Below are 20,015 nucleotides of genomic sequence, written 5' to 3' on the forward strand. Positions count from 1 at the left end.
GCTCTTGCTTTGCCCCCCGTTGCTTTATAAAAGATCTGAGCATGCAAGATTGTTGTCTGATATTTTTTAGCTAGTCATAAATTCTGAATGTGATTTAACTTTGCTCCTAGGTTGATTTGATATTCTCATTCAAAACACCAAACACCTTGTAGACCGTTTCAGCAGCTTGTGTCCCGCCCACAGCCCAAAATACGCAACATGTATGCTAGTTGTGGTTTACACCTTAATTACCCATTTAGACAAACTCTCCTGAGAAGGAAATGCACCAGGATGTGATTCAGACACCGGGTATTTGAAAGCCAACAAGGTCAAGAAACTGAGATTTCTAATACAACGTAAAAAAAACCTGTTATTGGGACACGTCTATGTTGCATCATACCGTGCCACACAGATCAACATCAACAGGCAGCCTTTAAGCAGTTGATTCGAGCCTTGCTCAGTATGAGATCAGCGCAGGATGTGCACTTACAGCCCCGGTATGACAGGATTAGAATGCGGCTTGCGGAGCCTCAAGCAGGCCTCACAGATGAGTGTTATGCTATTCTTGACAAAGGAAGTGCATCATTAGTGTTGCGTTATGACGTTTATGCACATTTAACACCAATTTTGGCGACACCACTTAAATGTAACCTGGCTGAGCCGAAGTTGTCAGAAAGTTTTTTTTTTTTTTCCAAAATGGTATTATGTGGGCAAAATTTTACATGTTTATGGATGGATTGTGCAAACTAGACTGTTTCCCTTCAGGGTATCGGCAGTTCTATGCGAGAGCTCACACAATTTCCCTATAACTCAGTCCAGTCACTGAAGCTTTCTGAGAAAAAAAAAATATTAAGCCTTTAAGCAGCATAATTTCAATTATTAGTAAAAAAAAAAAAAAAAAACAATCATAGAAAGTCAGTAATGTGTGCAAGCTAAAATAAAAAAAAAGAAAAGAAAGAAAGAAAAAGAAAAAGGAAATACCTGTCTCACTTACCGGTAAAGCCAACTGCATCACACTGGGCAAGGAGAAACCTTTAAAGACGGTCAATATAAAGTTTTAATGTCAATAAAATGTTTTTACCCTCTTTGCTTACAACGCCTCAAAGTGACAATTAGCCGCATTGCACATTTACAAGCAACGGCAAAGTCTGACACTCCTTCAGTTTTGTACAGTTAAGTCGTAAAGTTCGACATCGACCGCGTTCCAGCGCATCCCGGCTCTAGTTTACGCTTTAGGGAAAGACCACAAATGAGCGTACAGTACATTACCTGTCCCAGCACATCCGAGGGTAAACTTATTATAGCTGTTGATGGATACAACAGAACCGGCTTATCGGCTTGTCATTCACAAACAGTTTGTTAGGCTTGTATCAGAATTTGCATCACATGCCATGTTTTTTTTTTCCCCTTTCTTCCCCCACTCATACGGAAGCAGAGCAGGCTAAAGGGATAAAATGTCCCTACACAAAGTCTATATTTCACCCTTTCACTTCCAGCTCTTCATCCCTAGTGTTATATTCCTGACGACACTTAAATGCCTAAAAGCTTCTGAAGATGGTAGATATTTCTCTCTAAAAATGGCTCTAGCAACAGCCAAGGTAACAGTACTCACAACAAGAGAGACAAGAAATCAATTCTAGCATGGCAGCATGCCAGACTCTAGACAAAATGCTCCAGTTATATCCGTCTTTATGTATTCGTAGCTTGGAAAAATTGCAATTAGTTTGTAAAGCGAGTTAGGAGTTCATACACAGTGGATGGAGCACGAAATTTCCTACAGAATAAAGAGGAACCACACACACACACTCTGTATAACGTTGTCACAGGGAAGGTCCGATGAGCACTCGGTTCAGTTCTCTCATTCGCTTCGCTTTATTCGTGTCAAGCGCCATGGGAATCATTTCGCCAAATGGTGTCCGTTAATGTCCCTGGAATATCCTGCATCTGTGCACTGGAACAGGGGATATTTTTCTTAGTAACATTTTTCTTAGCCTCCGTTGCCCAAGCAGAACAGGAATAGAGGGTGAAATAAAATCCAGCTGGCACTTGCGACTGTTTCCAAAATGCATGGCAAGGGGATGGGGCTGGGATGCGAAGATGCATTGTGCAGACAATAGTTTAGTAAATTTACTCCAAACAATCTGATATCCTTGAATAAGCTAAGTGCTGATGTAGAAAACACGACAGCTGGCTTAAAACGTATTGTGACAACGTGGTTATGATCACTCCTAAGAACAATACAAATATAAGATTATATTATTTATAGTCAAATGTTACTAAAATTCTAGTGTAACTTTATTAAAAAACTATTTTGCTTCTTTTAAGAAATAAATTCCTAAAATTAGCCAATATCTACCAATTTCTTTGCTTAAAATTTTGGCAGAATTTGATTAGAAATAAGCAATCGTATTTTTGGATTTCCATCTTCATCCATCTGGGGACCTCTGTTCTCCAACTAGGGACTGTGAAAGCCAGTGGGGACCATTGTATTTAATCTGTATGACCCTGGTACGACCTCCGGTCAACAGTCACACACTACAGGCAATTTGGAAATGCCAGGTAGTCCAGTCTGCGTGTCTTTGGATTGTAGGAGGAAACTGGAGAACCCGGAAGAATCCCAATAAGCACGGAGAGAACATGCAAACTCCATGCACACAGACCCGGCACGAGAATCAAACCCAGGACCCTGGAGGTGCAACAGTTCTGGTATATGTTAAAGGAATCAATCAATCTATCAATCCCACACCATTTACCAAGTTTACCAAAGTCTAAATCAATTCTGAATCGAAAACTGCCCCACAAAAGATGGATTTAATTGCATAACCAATTACGCCTATTCAAATACAACTAATCATCAAATACAACACATCTAATAAATAATGTATCTTTTGTATTATGATGTGCAATTGCCTCCAACGTCACTTCTATTAATGTTGTTAATAATTTTGTTATTGACAAAACTATTTTTTTTAACCAACATGCCAGGCCTTAGTGTAAGCAGGCATCCTGCAGTACGTGCAGTAACCCCACACCCCTTAAGTGTAGCCGGCTCAAGTTTCTCCGTCAAGCTTTGTGGTGTGGAGGATTACTGGAATGTGTCTTTACCAAACAGCTGCTTTGAAGAGGTTTTATGGAGCTACACTGAAACAAAACAAGATACTAAGTGCATTGTATATCGGAGCCCTATGATTAATTCTATGCGTTTCTATAAAAAATATGATCTGTCATACGAGTATAGTTTATAGCACCTTCATAAAGGGCTAGCAGCATGTAGCACATGTCTCACCAGAACAAGAACAATTCGGCGAAATGACTTAAATTTAACAATACTAAACCAAAACATCACAAACACTAAATGAATAATCCAGAACTACAACTATCCATCCACTATCACTGCCAATGAGCTCCGTAATAACATTTAACCTCAACTAGGATTGGTCCTTGAGTGTTACCTTGAGCATCCCTTTCTTCCTGAACATTCTGAAAGGCTTGGGGCTAAGGTCAGAGGTCAGAAGAGTTGTCCACGATCGCTTCGTGATCCACCTTTTGTCGTCATCTCTTCATGCATCTCCGCCATTGTTACTTTACCCACCATCGTCCGTATTGCATTACTGGTGCTTTATTTCGTAATGCCAATTTCTGCTCTTATATAAAAAGATGCATTTTTTCCCTTGTTTAGAAAAGAAATAAGGAGAAGTTTTCCTTCACTCGCTACTTGTTGCTGTCAACACCGCGCACCCAGGCACCTGTTGAATATTTGATGTGATGAAGTGCGATCTGAACTGGAGTCAACGCCACAATCGTGGCTCCTCAGCTGTTCCGGGTGAAATGAGGTGGAGTCGCTCATGTGACATTTTACTTGCTCTGTAACCCAACAAATAGACATAAATGTCTGAAGACATTTGAATCGAACTTGGAACATTTTCTCTGATTGCAATAAGGCCAGATCTTATTCCCAGGCTCCTTGGAGAAAATGTCTGCTCAGACCTTTTGTGACTGGAACAGAAAGTCTGGTAATATAGCCTTTTACAACTAATTTCACAAATTTCTTTTTATTTTATTTTTTTTTCAACTTTCTCCACAATATTAGTCGTAGCCAATTCCTCCCCGTCACTAGGGGGCTCCCACATTAAGGCTACTACTACCACTCAGTCGGGAGGGCGAAGACTATCCCGTGTTTCCTCCGAACCGCGCGACGTCAGCCGACCGCATGATTTCGAACTGCTTGCTCATGCACCATTAGGGGCGGAGTAACACACTCGGAGGAAAGCGCTAGCCGCTCCTTCCGCGAATTTCAGAGATAATCCGTATTACCCGAATGCTAACAGATTTCCCTGTGGAACCACACAACCTACAGGTTATAAAAAAATTTTAAAAAAAGCCGGTTGGTTAAATTAGACCTATGCCAATAAATAGACTCGAAGTCAAAATTGTTCGCTTAATTATGTCTAAGCCTTTGCACATTTATGGACATTACATTTTCACACTCCCCTGACATTTCTGTTTAAATTCTGCCAATTTCCACAACAGTTTCCATATTTTCCATATTTGTACAGCCAAATCGTGTATATTTTGTACCGATAAGTTTTTAAAAAATATATATATTTTTTTGTTTTTATCTTCTATATTTTCTACAGCTAAAGTTTTTTTTATATTTTATTCTTATTTTATTCCATAAATTATTTCTTATTGATAATCTTGTTTTTTAAGATCATGGGCGGTCGTATAAGCATTTCACTGCATATCGTACTGTGTATGACTTGTGCTTGTTCTAATATGCAGTAAAAATTCTCCCCATCACTACACACAGTTGTTGGCATGTGCGAGCTCATATATGCGAAAGAGGGCAGATACTGTAGGAATTTCCTCTGAGTGTGTTATGCTGCTCTGAGGCACAGCATGAACAACAGGGTGAATTGATGTGGAGGTTAGTTTTTAAAAAGTAACTGTCTGCTCCACCCTCCCCTTTCGGTAATTGGTGTATTACAGAGAGTGAAAATTGGCAAAGGCTGAATCGTTTCACTGATGTTCCACTCGGGATGTTGATTAATCGATAATTGATCATTTGCCATTGTGAATATAAATTATTAACCGATAATGTTTGTTTTGCGTAATGTTACTCACTTGTACACCACAAGACGTGCACTTACAAATTAGATGATGTACTGTATAATATTTTATATTGTACTTTAAGCTCCCTTAAAGTACAAGAAGCATCTGACAGGCTTGTTTTATTCATTTTTTTATTAAGTTAGTTTTTTTATCAAGTTTGTCGGGCTTCATTAATATGTCTAACGTAACTAAATTGTGTTTTTCTACAAAAATGTTGAACTAAGAAAACATATATTATCACTTATGATTAATTAATTAGTGATTACTAAGTAAAAAAAATAAATAAATAGTGCAAAATTGGAAACCGTGTGTTCCATGACATTAAACAAAAAGGATAAAACCTGACAACAATGGTGTTTACATACTGCAATTTATGAACGGATATATGAATAATAATGTAGCAATTACAAAATACTCAAGTTTGTGGCAGTAATTATACCCAATAATAAAACTAATCAACCTAACGTCACCAAGATGGTAAATAATTTCTATATAGTGCAATAGTCTGTTAAAAACAAATGGGAAAACTAAAATAAAGTTAGCTGCAAATATAAAACAAAAATGAAATCTTTCAATCTTTAGTCCCCTTAATCAAGCTGTTCTATGTCTAAAGTTCCCACGATAAACCACTTCCATTTAATGATGCACAGAATGCTAAATATACACAAAGCTCTATTATCCTCAGAACGGGCCCATATAGAGAACCTGGTAGTACTGCTACAGGACAACTGTACATTCTGGAGGGATTAGACAGCACACTGCAGAAGCACAAGCACAAATGAAACTCACAAATGACAAACATGCACCCACACACACACACACACACATCACACAAATACGTGGAGACAAACATGCATATCAACAGGCATGAGCAGGTCTGGGTTCAAGTTTCAGTGAGACAGCAAGTGAACCTTTATCAATCACTCTAATCACTCTGAGTCACTCTAACGTCATCAATTCAGAAGAATTGTTAGTTAAAGGGTGAAATCATATCCTGTATATTATGAATGGTGTCCAGGTAAGAAGTTTGATTTTTTTTTTTTTAATGCTTAGTTATTGTATATTTACAAACAGTTGCTGTAAACACCTGGATAATAGAAAAGCTGGTGGTATATTAAACGAAAAAGGATTTAAAGCATCAGTTAATTAGAAGCAATTGAAAATTTGCAAATACTGTATAATCCCTGAACACCAGGTCTGAATTATCCCCTTCTTTTTTTTTCCCATGGAATCAAAATATCACATTGTCTCCTAAGTCACTCAACAGAGTTTCAGTTCATGTCCTGGTCTTCTCTGGCAAAAACACGTCCAAGGAAACCAAAAAGTTATTCTCGGTTTATTATCTTGCGAGAATTAAACCGACACCATATCTCTCGGTTTCTTCCAAACATTATCCTGCATTGCCAGACATGCTGACGTTGCTGACAAGACAATCCCAGCAACCGAATTTTACTATAAAAATGTTAGTAGGAAAGACAGATCTTTATTTTTCTATTTAAGATATGTGCCAAGACTTAGAAAATAATAATAACTAGGGCTTTTTTTTGGGGGGGAGGGGGTAGTTTATCCAACTGTTTACCATTTTCTCACAAGAATTCATAAGATCAAATTTTACCTGGATTAGGTCTAGATAAATATGGACCAAAGTGAAAAAAAAAGAGCTTTTTGGAAGCAAATGTGCGTTTCACACAGTGCATCATTTCCTCACTGAAAATTGCCTTTTCTGTCAGGAAAGTTTTATATAGCTGCTCCTTATTAAGCTCTCTCCAGCATTGTCCTAGTTGGAAACTTAAATGCTACGGCTTAACCATGAAACAGCTCTACTGCGTTTAAAGTCAAACTGTGCTTAAAATTGTATGCAATAAATATCCGCGCATTCAGCAGGGTTCTTTGTTGAGTCGCTTGCATTTTGCTCTTTCGTCGTTTAAAGTACACCACCAGCTTTTTGTAATTTTCTAGCATGTTGACATTTACCTCTTTAACCAGTGCTTTTTTTTCTAACTTTATAACCAATAAATTATTAAAACGCAGATTACTATGCCAACAAGTCGAGTTTCGCTTGGTTCAGTTGCTGATCGTGACTTGCGAGCTGTTGAACTCCAGCCTGCTCTCATGGAGTACATGTGAAAAGGAGGGTACACTTACCAGGCATTTCTGTCAGGCTCATTGCTCGCATAAACACGACGCATTTCCGAACCCAGTGGGGTCCTGACACTTGGCACAAAAAAAGGGAGAATAAAGGCTATTTTAATGCCATAAATCTGACTGTGAGATCAAGACAAAAGACAAGAACTGGAGCCATCAACCTCTTACAGACACCAGCAATGAAAATGAATTATACTGGGAATCATCATCACCAATGTAATCATTCTGCTGATTCAGTGTGCCACAGTTTTAAGCAGAAATTGCGTCATAAGAAAAAGAACAGGAACAGGAAATGTACAGTGATTATGGCTGAAAGTCTTCTTACTGATAAAAGACCACAACAAACCAAATGGCTAGGTCTTGATACTTAAAAGACACTGTTGGAGTAAAATCCTGCTGGCTTTCATGACTGTACAGAAATGAGTATATAACCTTACGATAATAAAAATCATAACTGCAGACATTCTGCGCATTTAATCCTTCAATTTGGTTTACAGCATTTTTTAAAAATCTCAATTGTACTGTACACTTTTATGACTTCTATACGATCCAAATATTCCAAGCACCATCCAAGAGCTTTGATTCGTGTGCATAAAAAGCTAGAACAGAGGAAAAATGTGTTCTCAGTGACTTTGACCGTGGCGTGGCTGCTGGTGCCAGACAGGGCTGTCTGAGTATTTTAGAAACAGCTGATATCCTGGGTTTTTCACCTACAACAGTGTCTAGTATTTGTACAGATTGGTGACGAGGCATCTAGTGAGAAGAGCTTCTGCGGGCAGAAAATGTCTTCTTTATAAGAAGAGCGAATAGGAGAACAGCCAGACTTACAAGAAAGTCTTAGTAAATAAAATAACCACTCTTCATAACTGTGATTAGCGGAAAAGCATCTTGCAACACTAGCAATGGGCATTATTTTCCATAATGTTTCATGATTGTTTGTTTGTCAATTCATGTATTGATACAATGAGTCTGGTCATCTTTTCTTTTTTTTCCATTTATACATGTTATATATATATATATATATATATATATATATACACACATAACAAATATGAAAAATGTGTGTGCCATACACTACTTCTGAAGTTTATGCAACATGAAAGTGACCAATCTTGCTTCCCTAAAAATTTGAAAAAGCCCCAAAAAATTGGGGTCTCGCTTCAAACAATGATCATTCAAAATGCAATTTATTCATCTTTTCTTACTGGTATTGATTTTAAATTGGTGCTATCTTTTAGAAGCATATGACCTTGTAAAAATTGTTGCTTAAAAAGCAAAAACATCTATAGTGTCCATAACCATATAAAATTCATGTTGCAATACAATTTTGCATTTTAGAATAATACACTTTTACAGGTTTATGTCTTTTTATGTGAAATCTAATTTGGCCAAGTTTCATCTGAATGACAATTAAGATCATTGAATTTAGCATATAATTTAGTATTTAGCAAATACTAAATATTTGTTTAAAATACAAAAAAAATATTTTTATAACAAAAATATATTTAATAACAAAAAAAACAAAGAATTGTGTGTTCTAAAGAAATGCTATTATATGATCCTATTTTTAAAAAATTCACTTTTTGACCTACTGTAGGTGAGACACTTTTTTTTAAGCAGCAATGCCGTGTTATGGCCCTAACTTTGTTTATAATTGTACCGAAATCTGAAAGGAAAAAAAAAAATTCTACTTTTGTACTACAAATTGAATCGACCCACAGGTATTGTGCTAATAATATCAGGACAGTATGGGGTGATGTTTTACATGACTATTAACTGAAGCGCTTGACTTTTATATGCAGGATTACATGCATTGTGCTGTTCCTACTTGATCAGCAAATCGGATAAAGCATGAATAAGCAGGTGTGTAAGTGCTTTAAATAAAAAAAGCAGACAAATATATGAAAACTGACCTTTAAGCCTAAATCTTAGTGGGACCAGCGTTTCGTGAAGCAAAACATCAGCTTAAACGACGAACTGTACACAGTTGTGTTTCACTTCCTTAATGACATCTGATTAGAAATGTTGAGAGGAAGTCTTTTTAACAACGCTTTATGAGTCAGATGCTTTATCGGATACCGATTTGTTAGATACTTAGTCATGTTTTTGTATGGCAGAGGTTAAAAGTTAAGGCAAAACTCCCACTTTGTGTATCTGAATCTAGAATATTACTATTTTTACAACACAAATACAGTACAGACATTTGAGTTAGTGTAACTACTTGTAAAATTATCATAATCAATAATACAATTAAGTTTAAATTGTAAAAAACAACAACAACAACAACAACTAAAGTACAGAAATTAATTAGGGAGATGACTGGAATTGGGTTAAGAACTGTCCTACACATTATTAAACCCTGTAAGCACTGTCATAAAGCAGAAATGTGGTCAGGAAAAAAAAAAAAATGAATGGAGATCGCGTAAAGGTTTAGTAGTTTCATCGTTTCCACATGCACAATGTGTCGAGAACCTGCAGGATTGGGACTAAGAACTGTGTCCATAAGAACCTGTCATTAGTGAGACAAATCAGGACCCTCCACAGAAAAAACAAAACAAAAAAAAAAACATTTGCTAGGGAGCAAAGAAATTGATCTTTAAAGCAATGGAAAAAGGCCATGTGTTTTGTTAAGTCCAGATTGAGCCTATTCCAGAATGATGTGTGTGTGTGTGTGTCAGGGTAATAAGGGAGGTGCATGAAGCGATGCACTCAGCATACATAGCACACACTGTACAAGCCTTTGTAGGCAGTGTCATGATCTGGGGTTGCTTCAATTGGTCAGGTCAAGACCTACAATGTTATGTGGCAATAAAATAAAGTGATCTGGTGAATGAGCAGGTTATTACATCAACGGAGTTTTTCTTGCCAGATTGAACAGGCATTTTCCAGGACTCAAATTGTGAAAGTGTGGTTCAGAAACCATGAGTAATCGTTTTTAAACATGATTTCGCCATCACACTGCACCGTAATCAAAGCTAAAGGCGGTCAATGAAATCTTGAAGGGTGCTACTGAGTTCATTACTTTTATTCAATGGCAAGAAAAACTCCACATTAATCAATAAAGGATTCGGTCCAAAATTCTAATATCAAATAGTTTACCAACCAGCATTGGTAAAAGTAACTTAAAAACAAAAATAAAAGTAAAATAACTACATATCTCCGTATAACAAGTATTATTGAAGACCTTTTTTTTTTTTAGCAAGTCTATAATCAGTAGTATAGTATAGCTGCACAAATTGATTTAAAATAAATTAAAAACGTTGAGATTATTGTGACACATATTGCAATTTAAACTGCTATGCCAACATATCTCTAAATGATTTAAAACTACTTAAATTATTGACGAACCCTACATAAATCCCTGACTATTCATATTTTTCCTGTAATAAATCGTAGCCTTGCGAGAATAAATAATTAATGAAATGAATAAAGATCTATATAGGGATACCAGTACTAACATTACATCAGGGTCCAATATGTGCAATACACAGTATATATTTTTATCTTTACAGTTAAGACTTCAACCAAAGAGCTGATGTAAGAGTACATATTGAGAAACAGGGTGTAATGTAGAATGTAAACCACACAGCTGCCACTGCATCAACCAAAATGTCCTAAAGTCTCTTTTTATTATTTTTTTAACATAAAAAAATAATTAATAGGGATGGGAATCACTAGGGACCTTGTATTGTGATCCTTTTAGCATAACTGTTCTATAAATATTCCCATGTGCTATATATTTTTTTTAACCACACAGGATGCTCTGCTGCCTGTCAAACAGAGATAAGGAGAGAAAAAAAAAAGATTCAGTTACGTATCACAAAGCTTTTGTGTGGTAATGCATGTGATGCCACACTGACTCCAATATATTTTTTTTTTACTACTAAAAATCCTCTGTGGTTGGGGGGCAAGAATTATTTGCAATGTTTGTTTAGAATTTTAACGAAATCTAAAAAATGTAATATCAAATCAGAAATCATATAATCGCAATACAAATTGAATCGGCGCCTAGGTATCGTGATGATATTGTATCGGTAGAACTGTGACATTTTACCACTTCAGATGCAAACAAAGTAAAAGTTACAAGAATGAAATAAAGTACAGTTCAATTGATTTTTGATTAATTATTCTGAAAGCTGGGCATGTAAGACCCTTTTGAATAGAACTGGAAGGGCTAGAAAGAAGACACTTGTGATAACGGTTGGAATCTGACGGGTGAGAGAGGAGGGGTGGGGTCAGTGAGAAATTCTCTGGAATGGGGAGTATGCGTTCTTCTTGGCAACATGACTGGATGAAGAACATATTTTCACAGCAAAGCCTTCTGGTGTCTGTTGGAAAGCAGTAGAGGATCGACCGCGTGAAATAATAATAATAATAATTTTCCATATCAAAGGCGCAAATGCTCGTCCCGAAGATCTCTGGATTCATAACAAATGTAAATAAATCATGGAAAAAGCGTATGTCAAAAGTATTCTGAATTATTACGCCAGTGATTCCAGTTAGATGAGCCATAGACCCTGAACACTTGTGCTAGGGAAAGAAGCCTCATAAACACAATCAGCACAAGGAATGGGCTGTGAGCTGAAGTGTTTTCTTGTTGCATGCAAAGACCTAGGCCTAGGGTCCCAATTTTCACTAACTAAATGGATTTAAATGTGATGTGACACGGTGTTGTGCTAAGTTAAATCACTGGATTGTATTTTGTCACTGCTTTTCACATCACTTTCGTGTTCCCAATTCGGAAGAGAAAAAAAGAAACAGGAGCCAGACCAGGTCCTGGAGCGATCTGGAAATGAAAAAAAGCATTAAGGTGTCTATAAACCAACATGGAATATTTCAAGCACACTCTACTTTAACAAGCATATCAAAATCGATAGGAAGTTTTTTCTTTCTCAGGTGCTCAGGGGTGTGAAATAATAACAATAACTCCCTCAAACGAAGGAAAGAAAAAAATATGTGACTAAAAACTGAATGAAAAACTTATCTGAGATCTGCTCGACTTGGGAAGCTTGTCCGTTCCTGCACACAGTGTTGGTCAGAACGTGCTTCTGTGGTAAAAATATGACTGTTGCGATACAGACAGAAGTGTCTTAATATAGACGAGGTCTACTTTCTTCCATCTACCATCGTGTGGGCTGTATCTCTATAGAAACCACACTGGCTTTAGCTGCAAGAGGCTGCGTGCAAGCGCGAGCACACAACTCGACAAACACGTCTGTGTAATGGTTTTTGTGAGACAAAAAGGGAAATGAATGTTAAAATGTTTTAGCGTGTAACAGTTTGGAGAGAAGAGAGTGAAGAAAAAAAAAGAAGAAAAAAAAAAAGAGAGAGTCAATATGTCATATCTGGTATATTTATACGGACACAATCTCAGTACGTGGTAGAGACACATGGCTTTGTCCATGCCTGTTGGTGGGCAGCGTGAAACACAATAGTGTTCCATACATGATGAACATTTGTTGTCTGCCATCCGGACACCTTGACCCTTAACCGTTCACATCTCTCCAACTAGCCTTGACAGATCACAAGCACTGAGCTTATCTTCACAAACAGATAGCATTAGCATCCTACTCTTTCACTATACAAACAAATTGACAAAAAAAAAAAAAGATGATTGAACAATAGGACAAGGATCATTTAATGCAGCTCAATCAATGCCATAGTCTCTAATTAAACTAAAGAGTGTGCCATTTTGTCCTAGTGGATGTCCTGGTCTCACCCCGAAACCAGGACAAAAGAATAACAGACCAGGCACTCATGCAGAAGAGACATTAAGCTTATTGTTAACTGTCTTGTCGGGCTGTCTTTCATATCTTATCGTGGCATCCTTTTGCATAAACATACACTGACAACTTTGTGGAATTCAGTATGGTCCTGAGGAATTTCATAAAAATAAATAAATAAATAAAAACCGCTTATTAAAATAATTCATTTAAAGAAGTATAGTGTTTAGACTAGAATTAAACTCAATGCTTCACAGTAGTGGTGGAACTACATTAACCTCTTGTCCGAATCCCACAACCTGCCACTACACACTAGACCTGGGAACAAAAAAAAGGGGATTTAAAAAAACAAACAAAAAAAACACTTCAGCTACATATCACAATTCTTTTGTGTGGCAAAAACTCAAAAATAGATTAAAATTTTTTTTTTTAATTCATAGGTTTGCATTTGAGGTGGTAATACGTTGCAGTTCCTCTATAATCCTACAGGTGGTGTACACTAAACTATTAACACATTGACAGCAGAGTTAGAGATTTCAAAGTTGTTCAAAAAGTATATAAAATCAGGAAATGTATAAAATTGTGATACTTCCACAATCGCGAAACACCTGGGTATCAGGACACTATCGTATTGGGTGGTCCCTGGTGATTTATGTTCCTGCTGGACGAATCGTCCGAGTAGCAATAAGGCAGACGTCTGCTAGGGGAATTCATTAAAGTGCATGAATGACAGACTGTATTTTCACAATCGAGAAGAAACAAAAGTGTCGAAAGTCAGACAAAACCGTACAGCTAAGCGGTACTACAACTGTAAGATGTTGAAAAGTGTTTCACTGTGAGCAGCACAAGATTTCTGAGATTTTTTTCATTTTAAAAAAATGCTTGATTTTTTTTTAAGCCTTGTTTAAAATCCAGACCTAGACTACTTTATTTGGATGCGGTCCCAGGTTTTGTTAATAGTACAATAGCTTTAAAACATTGCTCATCCAATCAGATTTTGGAACCCGAATCTGTGCCTTTTATACTCACACATTACAAATCATTTGATTAATACATTTAACTTGACACACATTAGGTAAGCTCCTAAGGTCTTTGTGCTATTCAATTAGCTTTTTGGGCGACCGAGACATGGGCCTGGAGACAAGAACACAATGAAGTTTTCACTTGCCTGGTGGGCTAGCTAATAAATTTATGATTTCACACTTGATTATTCTCTCTGTCTTGGAAAATAAGTGGGAAAGAATCAACCACTACAGTCGCTTTCTCCCATTTGGGTTCCTCGGCCCCCCTGCCGTTTCCTACCCTCCAGGGTGGAAGGACCGGTTCAAAAACAGTGTTGGGGCTTTTCATGTGCCTCCACTCTCCCCCAGCCCTCCACCCCTTAATCATAGTTCAGGCCACAATGAAGTGAATGAAATGAATGACAGTGCAGGAAGGGTGAACTGTGAATGGTGCATCATGGGAGCACAGTCGGAAGTATGCGAATGGCGCAAAATGTTGATGAGCTCGTGAGATCCCAAGTACTGTATAATCTTCGCCAAAGGACTCCAGAAGAGGTATGAAGTAGATAGTCGGCGTTGGTGGCATCACCAGGGCGACGCTAGCTTGATGATTAATGCTCTGATTTGATGATCGGAATGAGAATCCGTATTTGAATTGCTGAAGAACTCGTACTCTGACTCAGAAGAACTCCCTGTGCTGCCAGAGAGCCACTGATGGGCCATAGATCATTGAGTCTCAATCACTTGGATTGTCTCCAGCTCTCTTGCAGTAATTTTTAGAAAGAAATGTGAAGTATTTTGTCATTGAATAATGTACTTTCCCAAGAGTTCTTAAAGCAGTGAATATCCTCTTGGAAAAAAAAGGTTATGGAAAAAAAAAAGCCCATGAACATTAGCTGGATAAACTATGTGTATCTTAGGAGACACAGGTCCATTATTGATCCATGTTCTGTTAACACTGGGACTCTTGTAAATGTTGTTTTTCATCCCACAGTTTTCCAAAGGCCTATGACCTTCCATGGAACAAAGCAGACCTTGGCCTTCCCATCCACCCATGTCTTCCTAAAGCCCTGAGAACGTCCCTCCCTCTGCTTGATACTTCCCCAAGCCTCTTCTTTAAAATCCACCAATCCCCCACTTTTCTCAAGGACCTTCTCTCACTGATACAACTCCAAACATCTCATGGCCATTACTGCACTCCGACCCATGTCATGTAGCTCCGTCCTGCAAAACACGAAACCCTCACTGGCCCTTGCTTAAACCTGCGGAGACCAGTGTCTATAAGTCGCAAAGCTTAAAAAGGGGGAGATCCAACAGAGTTAGACTTTTATAGGGTCAAACTTAGCATGAGCATTCCGGTATCTTGGAAACTGTGCTCCCACAGTGCCCCACATCCCACCCCCACATTCCCCCTATTGCTAAACACCCTGTCCTGCTTTCTGTGGAGGGGCAGGAAAGACAGAGAGTCATGGGCAGCATACTAAACACTGCACCCAGCTGGGGCTACATGAGAGCGGAGACGAAAAGTGGAGGGAAAGAGGCGGGTGGAGGGGGGTAAAGGAAAAAAAAATACAGAAAAACCAAATCAAAGATTTAGAGTGATAGATATTAACAGGTGATAAAAGAGCTCTACACAAGGTGGGTATGCAAGAAAGTCTTCATATGCATCTTCATAAAGAAAAAGGTAAAAACAATGGCGGAACAAAAACAAAAAAAACAAAAGTGTCTTTTGGCCCGAGTAGCTGGATGATGTGGTTGCTGTGAGGGGGTGGGGGTGGCTCTAGGAATGATGCCACTCCGAGAGCGCTTGTGCTGGCACCGTGTGATGCGGGCACAAGTTCAAAGCAGCTGTTCCTATAGGAGCGTCTCACGCTGCCATGTAGGTGCGAATGGAAATCACAGGAACACTCTAGTCCCGTCAGCATCATTCATTTGTAGAATCTTAAAAGGAGCATCGTTACGTTTCGTCCGAATTTAAGAGTGACGAACTCTTAAGGATTTGCAGGAGCTAAAATTAACTCGTTGGTAAATCTAGCTCAGAAGAATCAGGTTCTGGGTTTCTGGGCAGTGTTGTCGTGGCAACACAGTGAGCGAAACCTACTGTACTGTACATCCAAACTAAAGCAGTCTTCTTTAAAGCAGTGAGTACTGTATTTATAAGCTTGCTGCTAGGATATGCGTTATTAATCAGAAGGATGGAGCTGGCCTAGCTCGAACCTTGCTGACCCACAAAGCAACCCACAAACAAAAAAGACCAAGGAGGAAACTCCCTCTTTATCTTCCAAGAAGAAAGAAGGAGGAAAAAAATGAGCCAAATAGAGACATCCACAGGTTTTAGATGTTGACTTTGGAATAAAGTGTCATTTCCAAAATTAACAATGAATAAAAAAATAAAAAAAAGGTAAAAAAAAAAGGCTTTAGAGGGTTCTCAGACTTTTGGCCAGGGTGGAGAAAATAATTCCTTTGTGATTATGGCTGAAAGAACACAGTGTAATATTAGCAGGTAATATTAGCTGGGCTAATCTGCTTCTAGAAATGAATCATAAACATCATAATTAGCGTAGATGTAAACAAAAAGACATATTTTGATAGGAACAAGGTTTGGTGTGTCAGTCTTAATTAGTAGTTTGTCCATCTTGGAGTTTCAGAAAAAAAAAACCTGCATTATTGTTGTCTTGTTTCTTACTTGAGAAGCTTAAAGCAAAATTAATTAATAGTACAAGCAAATTCTTTAAATTTTTTTTTTGTAATCCGACGTCCATTTGAGTAAAATTTTTTGAGAGCTAACTTTTATTGCTTTTAACTTTTACTATTTTAAATACATTTAAAACAAGGTGTACATCCCTTTATAACAAAGAGATCTGTCTCTTTGTTAGAACACAGAAAGGGCAGAGATAATAAGGGTTGATGAGACATGAGGAGGGGCTCATCGGACAAATAATCCCAGACTCTGACCCGAGGGAGCATCGCGAGCACTCGAGCTGGGAAAGAGGTCAAAGTCACAGCTGGGGCTTCCATCACAACGCACTCTGGATGAGCTGCTAAAGCTAATTACAAGAGATTGCGAGGGGGGATTATTGAGTTATGAATCATGATTCTTTTGTACGCCGATTCATGTATCGCCACATTGACTCTAAAATTGATTTCTAAACTATTTATTATGTATATAATAGAGATGCGCTGATTGATCGGCCAGTGCCTGGAATTGGCCGTTTGTCAGATTGATGAGATCCAGTTGGTCATGCCCGATTCTGTGCCGAGTGGTGCAACAAAAACACATTTTTATTGTGCTGTGCTATAAAAAGTTTTACTTGTTAAAATCCATCCGATCTGCTTTTTTACTCCAAATTGTGAGCGAATTAGTCTTACAATAGCCTCATAACACCATTAGCGATTATTTTATGTATTTGAGGCGGTAAAACGATGCTGTTTCTTTCTAATCCTGCAGGTGGTACACTCCGCATCCCATGTGGTAAGAGTGAATATTTGCTGAATAAAAACAATAACAATAATTATGGCAGATGACTGAGATACATGCTGCACATTAAAAAAAAAAAAAGTAGCTTTTTGCTTAATTAAATTTTAAGTTAAATGTTAAATTTAAGTTAAACGTTAAATTTAAGTTAAACTTTTACATTCGGAGTTAGTTTGCATTGTTTGAAAGCTGCCCTTGGGTTTTAAGTGAGAAAACCAATGTTATAAGTAGCAGTGACCATGAACATTACCATGAACCATGAACATTGATCACTACAATTATTAAAGTTGAATTCAGTAGTGAAGCTGTTGAATAAAGCTAAGGAACTTAGAAAGCAACTCTAAAACTTTTGAGTTATAACAACTACTTTTAAAGACTTCGTTTTGAGTCTTCCCTGTTCCCTAGAAACCAAATGCTCAAGATTTAGGAGAGAGATGATGAGATATTATTTTGTTAAATGTTAAATGCCACCCTGACTCTTAAGAGGCTAAAGACAAAGTTAAACCACAACCACTGCTGAAGTTCCTAACAACGTCCTAGGGTCTAAAAGAGCTAGTCTACTGTCTCAGGTGTCCACCAGATTTTTGGGATAGCACAACACATAAACCCTGTGCCAAAAGTATTAAACCAGTGTACCCGCCAGTATCAGCAAATTCAATTTAACGCTTTTAAGACCTTCTCTTTCCGAGTCGGGTCTTCAAATCTAAAAATACAATCTGCAACTACATTGTTTTACCCCAAACACTCACTCCGATTTCTTGTTTCGTGAATGCTGCTAAAGCATTTTCTATTTCAGGAACTTTCTGGACCTAGCAGTAATAACCAGTTTGGTCACTAACTGTATGCTTAACCACATCATTATATTCCATTAACATAGTTCAATCTGCAGTGTTGTAGAAATGAACTGTGCTATCGAATGCTCGCTATGAACACTTTCATCCAAAAAAACAGAAACCAAAAACAATATATTTTGTTTTAGTTTTTTTTTTTTACTGTTTATGCAACAGCATGGGATGTATGCCTGATTACAGCTAAGAGGAATATTCTTGTTTGTGTAATTCGTTTTTGCTGAACTATCTAAAACCAAACTGACAAGTAAAAGTAATAAGTAAGCCAGCTTATATGGTAACTTTGGCAACTAAGGCATTATTACAGTATCAAGTGTAATCTCAGCAGGAACCCTAACGCTGGATGACTGTTGTAATATATAGTAGTTGCAATGATGTTGCGGTGATGTCCACCGTTGGGACATCGATGTTGTTGAAAGTCAGAATGACAAAAAGATTCACACAACAATTACATTCAGGCATTTGGCAGACGCACTTATCCATTATCTTATTACACTTCTGAGCAGTTGAGGGTTAAGGGCCTTGCTCAAGGGCCCAATAGAGACAACTTGGTGGTCGTGGGATTTAAACCTGGGACATAGTCTAATTCCTTTACGCATTGAAAAAAATGGTAATGAATAAAAATTTACTATTTAATACGACTTGTTTTGAACACAGCGGTAACCTTGACAACCCAGCTGTAAGCTAACATTAGCTAAGCTATCCTTACACGCTGAAAAATGACTTAAAGAGTCCAGTGTCCGCAATTCCTTTCGTGAATACATTTTCTCTTCTGTCATCTTTATTTTCACAGAGAGCTCCGTCACAAAACTGATTATGGGAAATGTGTGGAATTTGCTGCTTCCATGCAAAAGACTAGCACGCCTGTAAACGTCCCTAGTGGTCTAGAGCTAAGATTCAGTGCTCTCACCACTGCAGCCAGGGTTCGATTCCTGCTCAGGAAAGTAACTTGGAGGCGCAATGATGGTTCAGAGTGTTAAGGCTCCGAGTTACTGAACAGAAGGTCGGCGGTTCGAGTTCCAGCTCTGCTGGTTGCTGCTGTCCCGCCTTTAAGCAAGGTCTGCTCCAGGGGCGCCGTAAAACAGCCGACCCAGCGCTCTGACCCGTGAGATATGCAAAGAATAAAGAATTTCACTGTGCAGTAATGTATGTGTGACGAATAAACGTTAAGAAAGTGGAAAAAAAATGTAAGCAGATAAAACAAAGACGTTTCAATGGACTAAAGTGGGTGTGGCTAAAGTTCAGAAAAAGTTATTATTACTAAATAACAATCTTTGATTACTGAGTTGTTGTGATCCTAATTATTCATATCTGATGCTTTTTAACTTGATGTGTTTCAAGTAATTTTGTTAAATGTGTTCACATTACCAGCCCAAAGTGGATCAAATCAGTTTTTTCTTTTTACCCTAATGTGACACAGATCTGATGGTTTGATTCATGTGACTTTTTTACCTTAGAGCATCCGTACAACTCAGAGGACAGACGCGTCCACGTTAGAGTCAGATTAAAAGTATGAATATGAACCAGCATGACGTAAAAATCCGATTTGACCCAAAAAATGAATGAATAAATGGAATTGTACAAAATAGCTAATAATGTTTTTTTCCCAACACCTTGCACCTTTACTGTCTAATACATAAATAATATATGCCATAAAGTGTGGAGATTTGTTTGTCTTGTTGCAAATGATCAAAACTGTAAAATCTGTAGAAAATGACTTTGTGCATGTAAA

At 37.8% G+C, this 20,015-nt stretch overlaps 1 protein-coding gene across 8 annotated transcripts in view; it reads right to left on the reverse strand.

The window, feature by feature from the left end:
* The window catches only part of arhgap33 (Rho GTPase activating protein 33), a 65,728-nt gene that overhangs the window by 35,938 nt on the left and 9,775 nt on the right, over positions 1 to 20,015 (reverse strand). For 4 of the 8 annotated variants that reach the window (XM_053487466.1, XM_053487465.1, XM_053487468.1 and 1 more), the window contains exons 2-3: positions 7,237 to 7,305; positions 974 to 1,011 (exon numbers count right to left, since the gene is read on the reverse strand). The exons of 1 other annotated variant lie outside the window; for it this stretch is intronic. In XM_053487466.1, the coding sequence (XP_053343441.1) occupies positions 974 to 1,011; positions 7,237 to 7,305 (107 nt within the window). Of the gene's footprint in view, positions 1 to 960; positions 1,012 to 7,236; positions 7,306 to 9,149; positions 10,248 to 20,015 lie in introns of those variants that run through there. 3 more of the 8 variants (XM_053487471.1, XM_053487469.1, XM_053487472.1) reach the window with 3 other exon arrangements.

The sequence above is a fragment of the Clarias gariepinus genome, chromosome 26 (assembly GCF_024256425.1).
Source record: "Clarias gariepinus isolate MV-2021 ecotype Netherlands chromosome 26, CGAR_prim_01v2, whole genome shotgun sequence".
NCBI lineage: Eukaryota > Metazoa > Chordata > Actinopteri > Siluriformes > Clariidae > Clarias > Clarias gariepinus.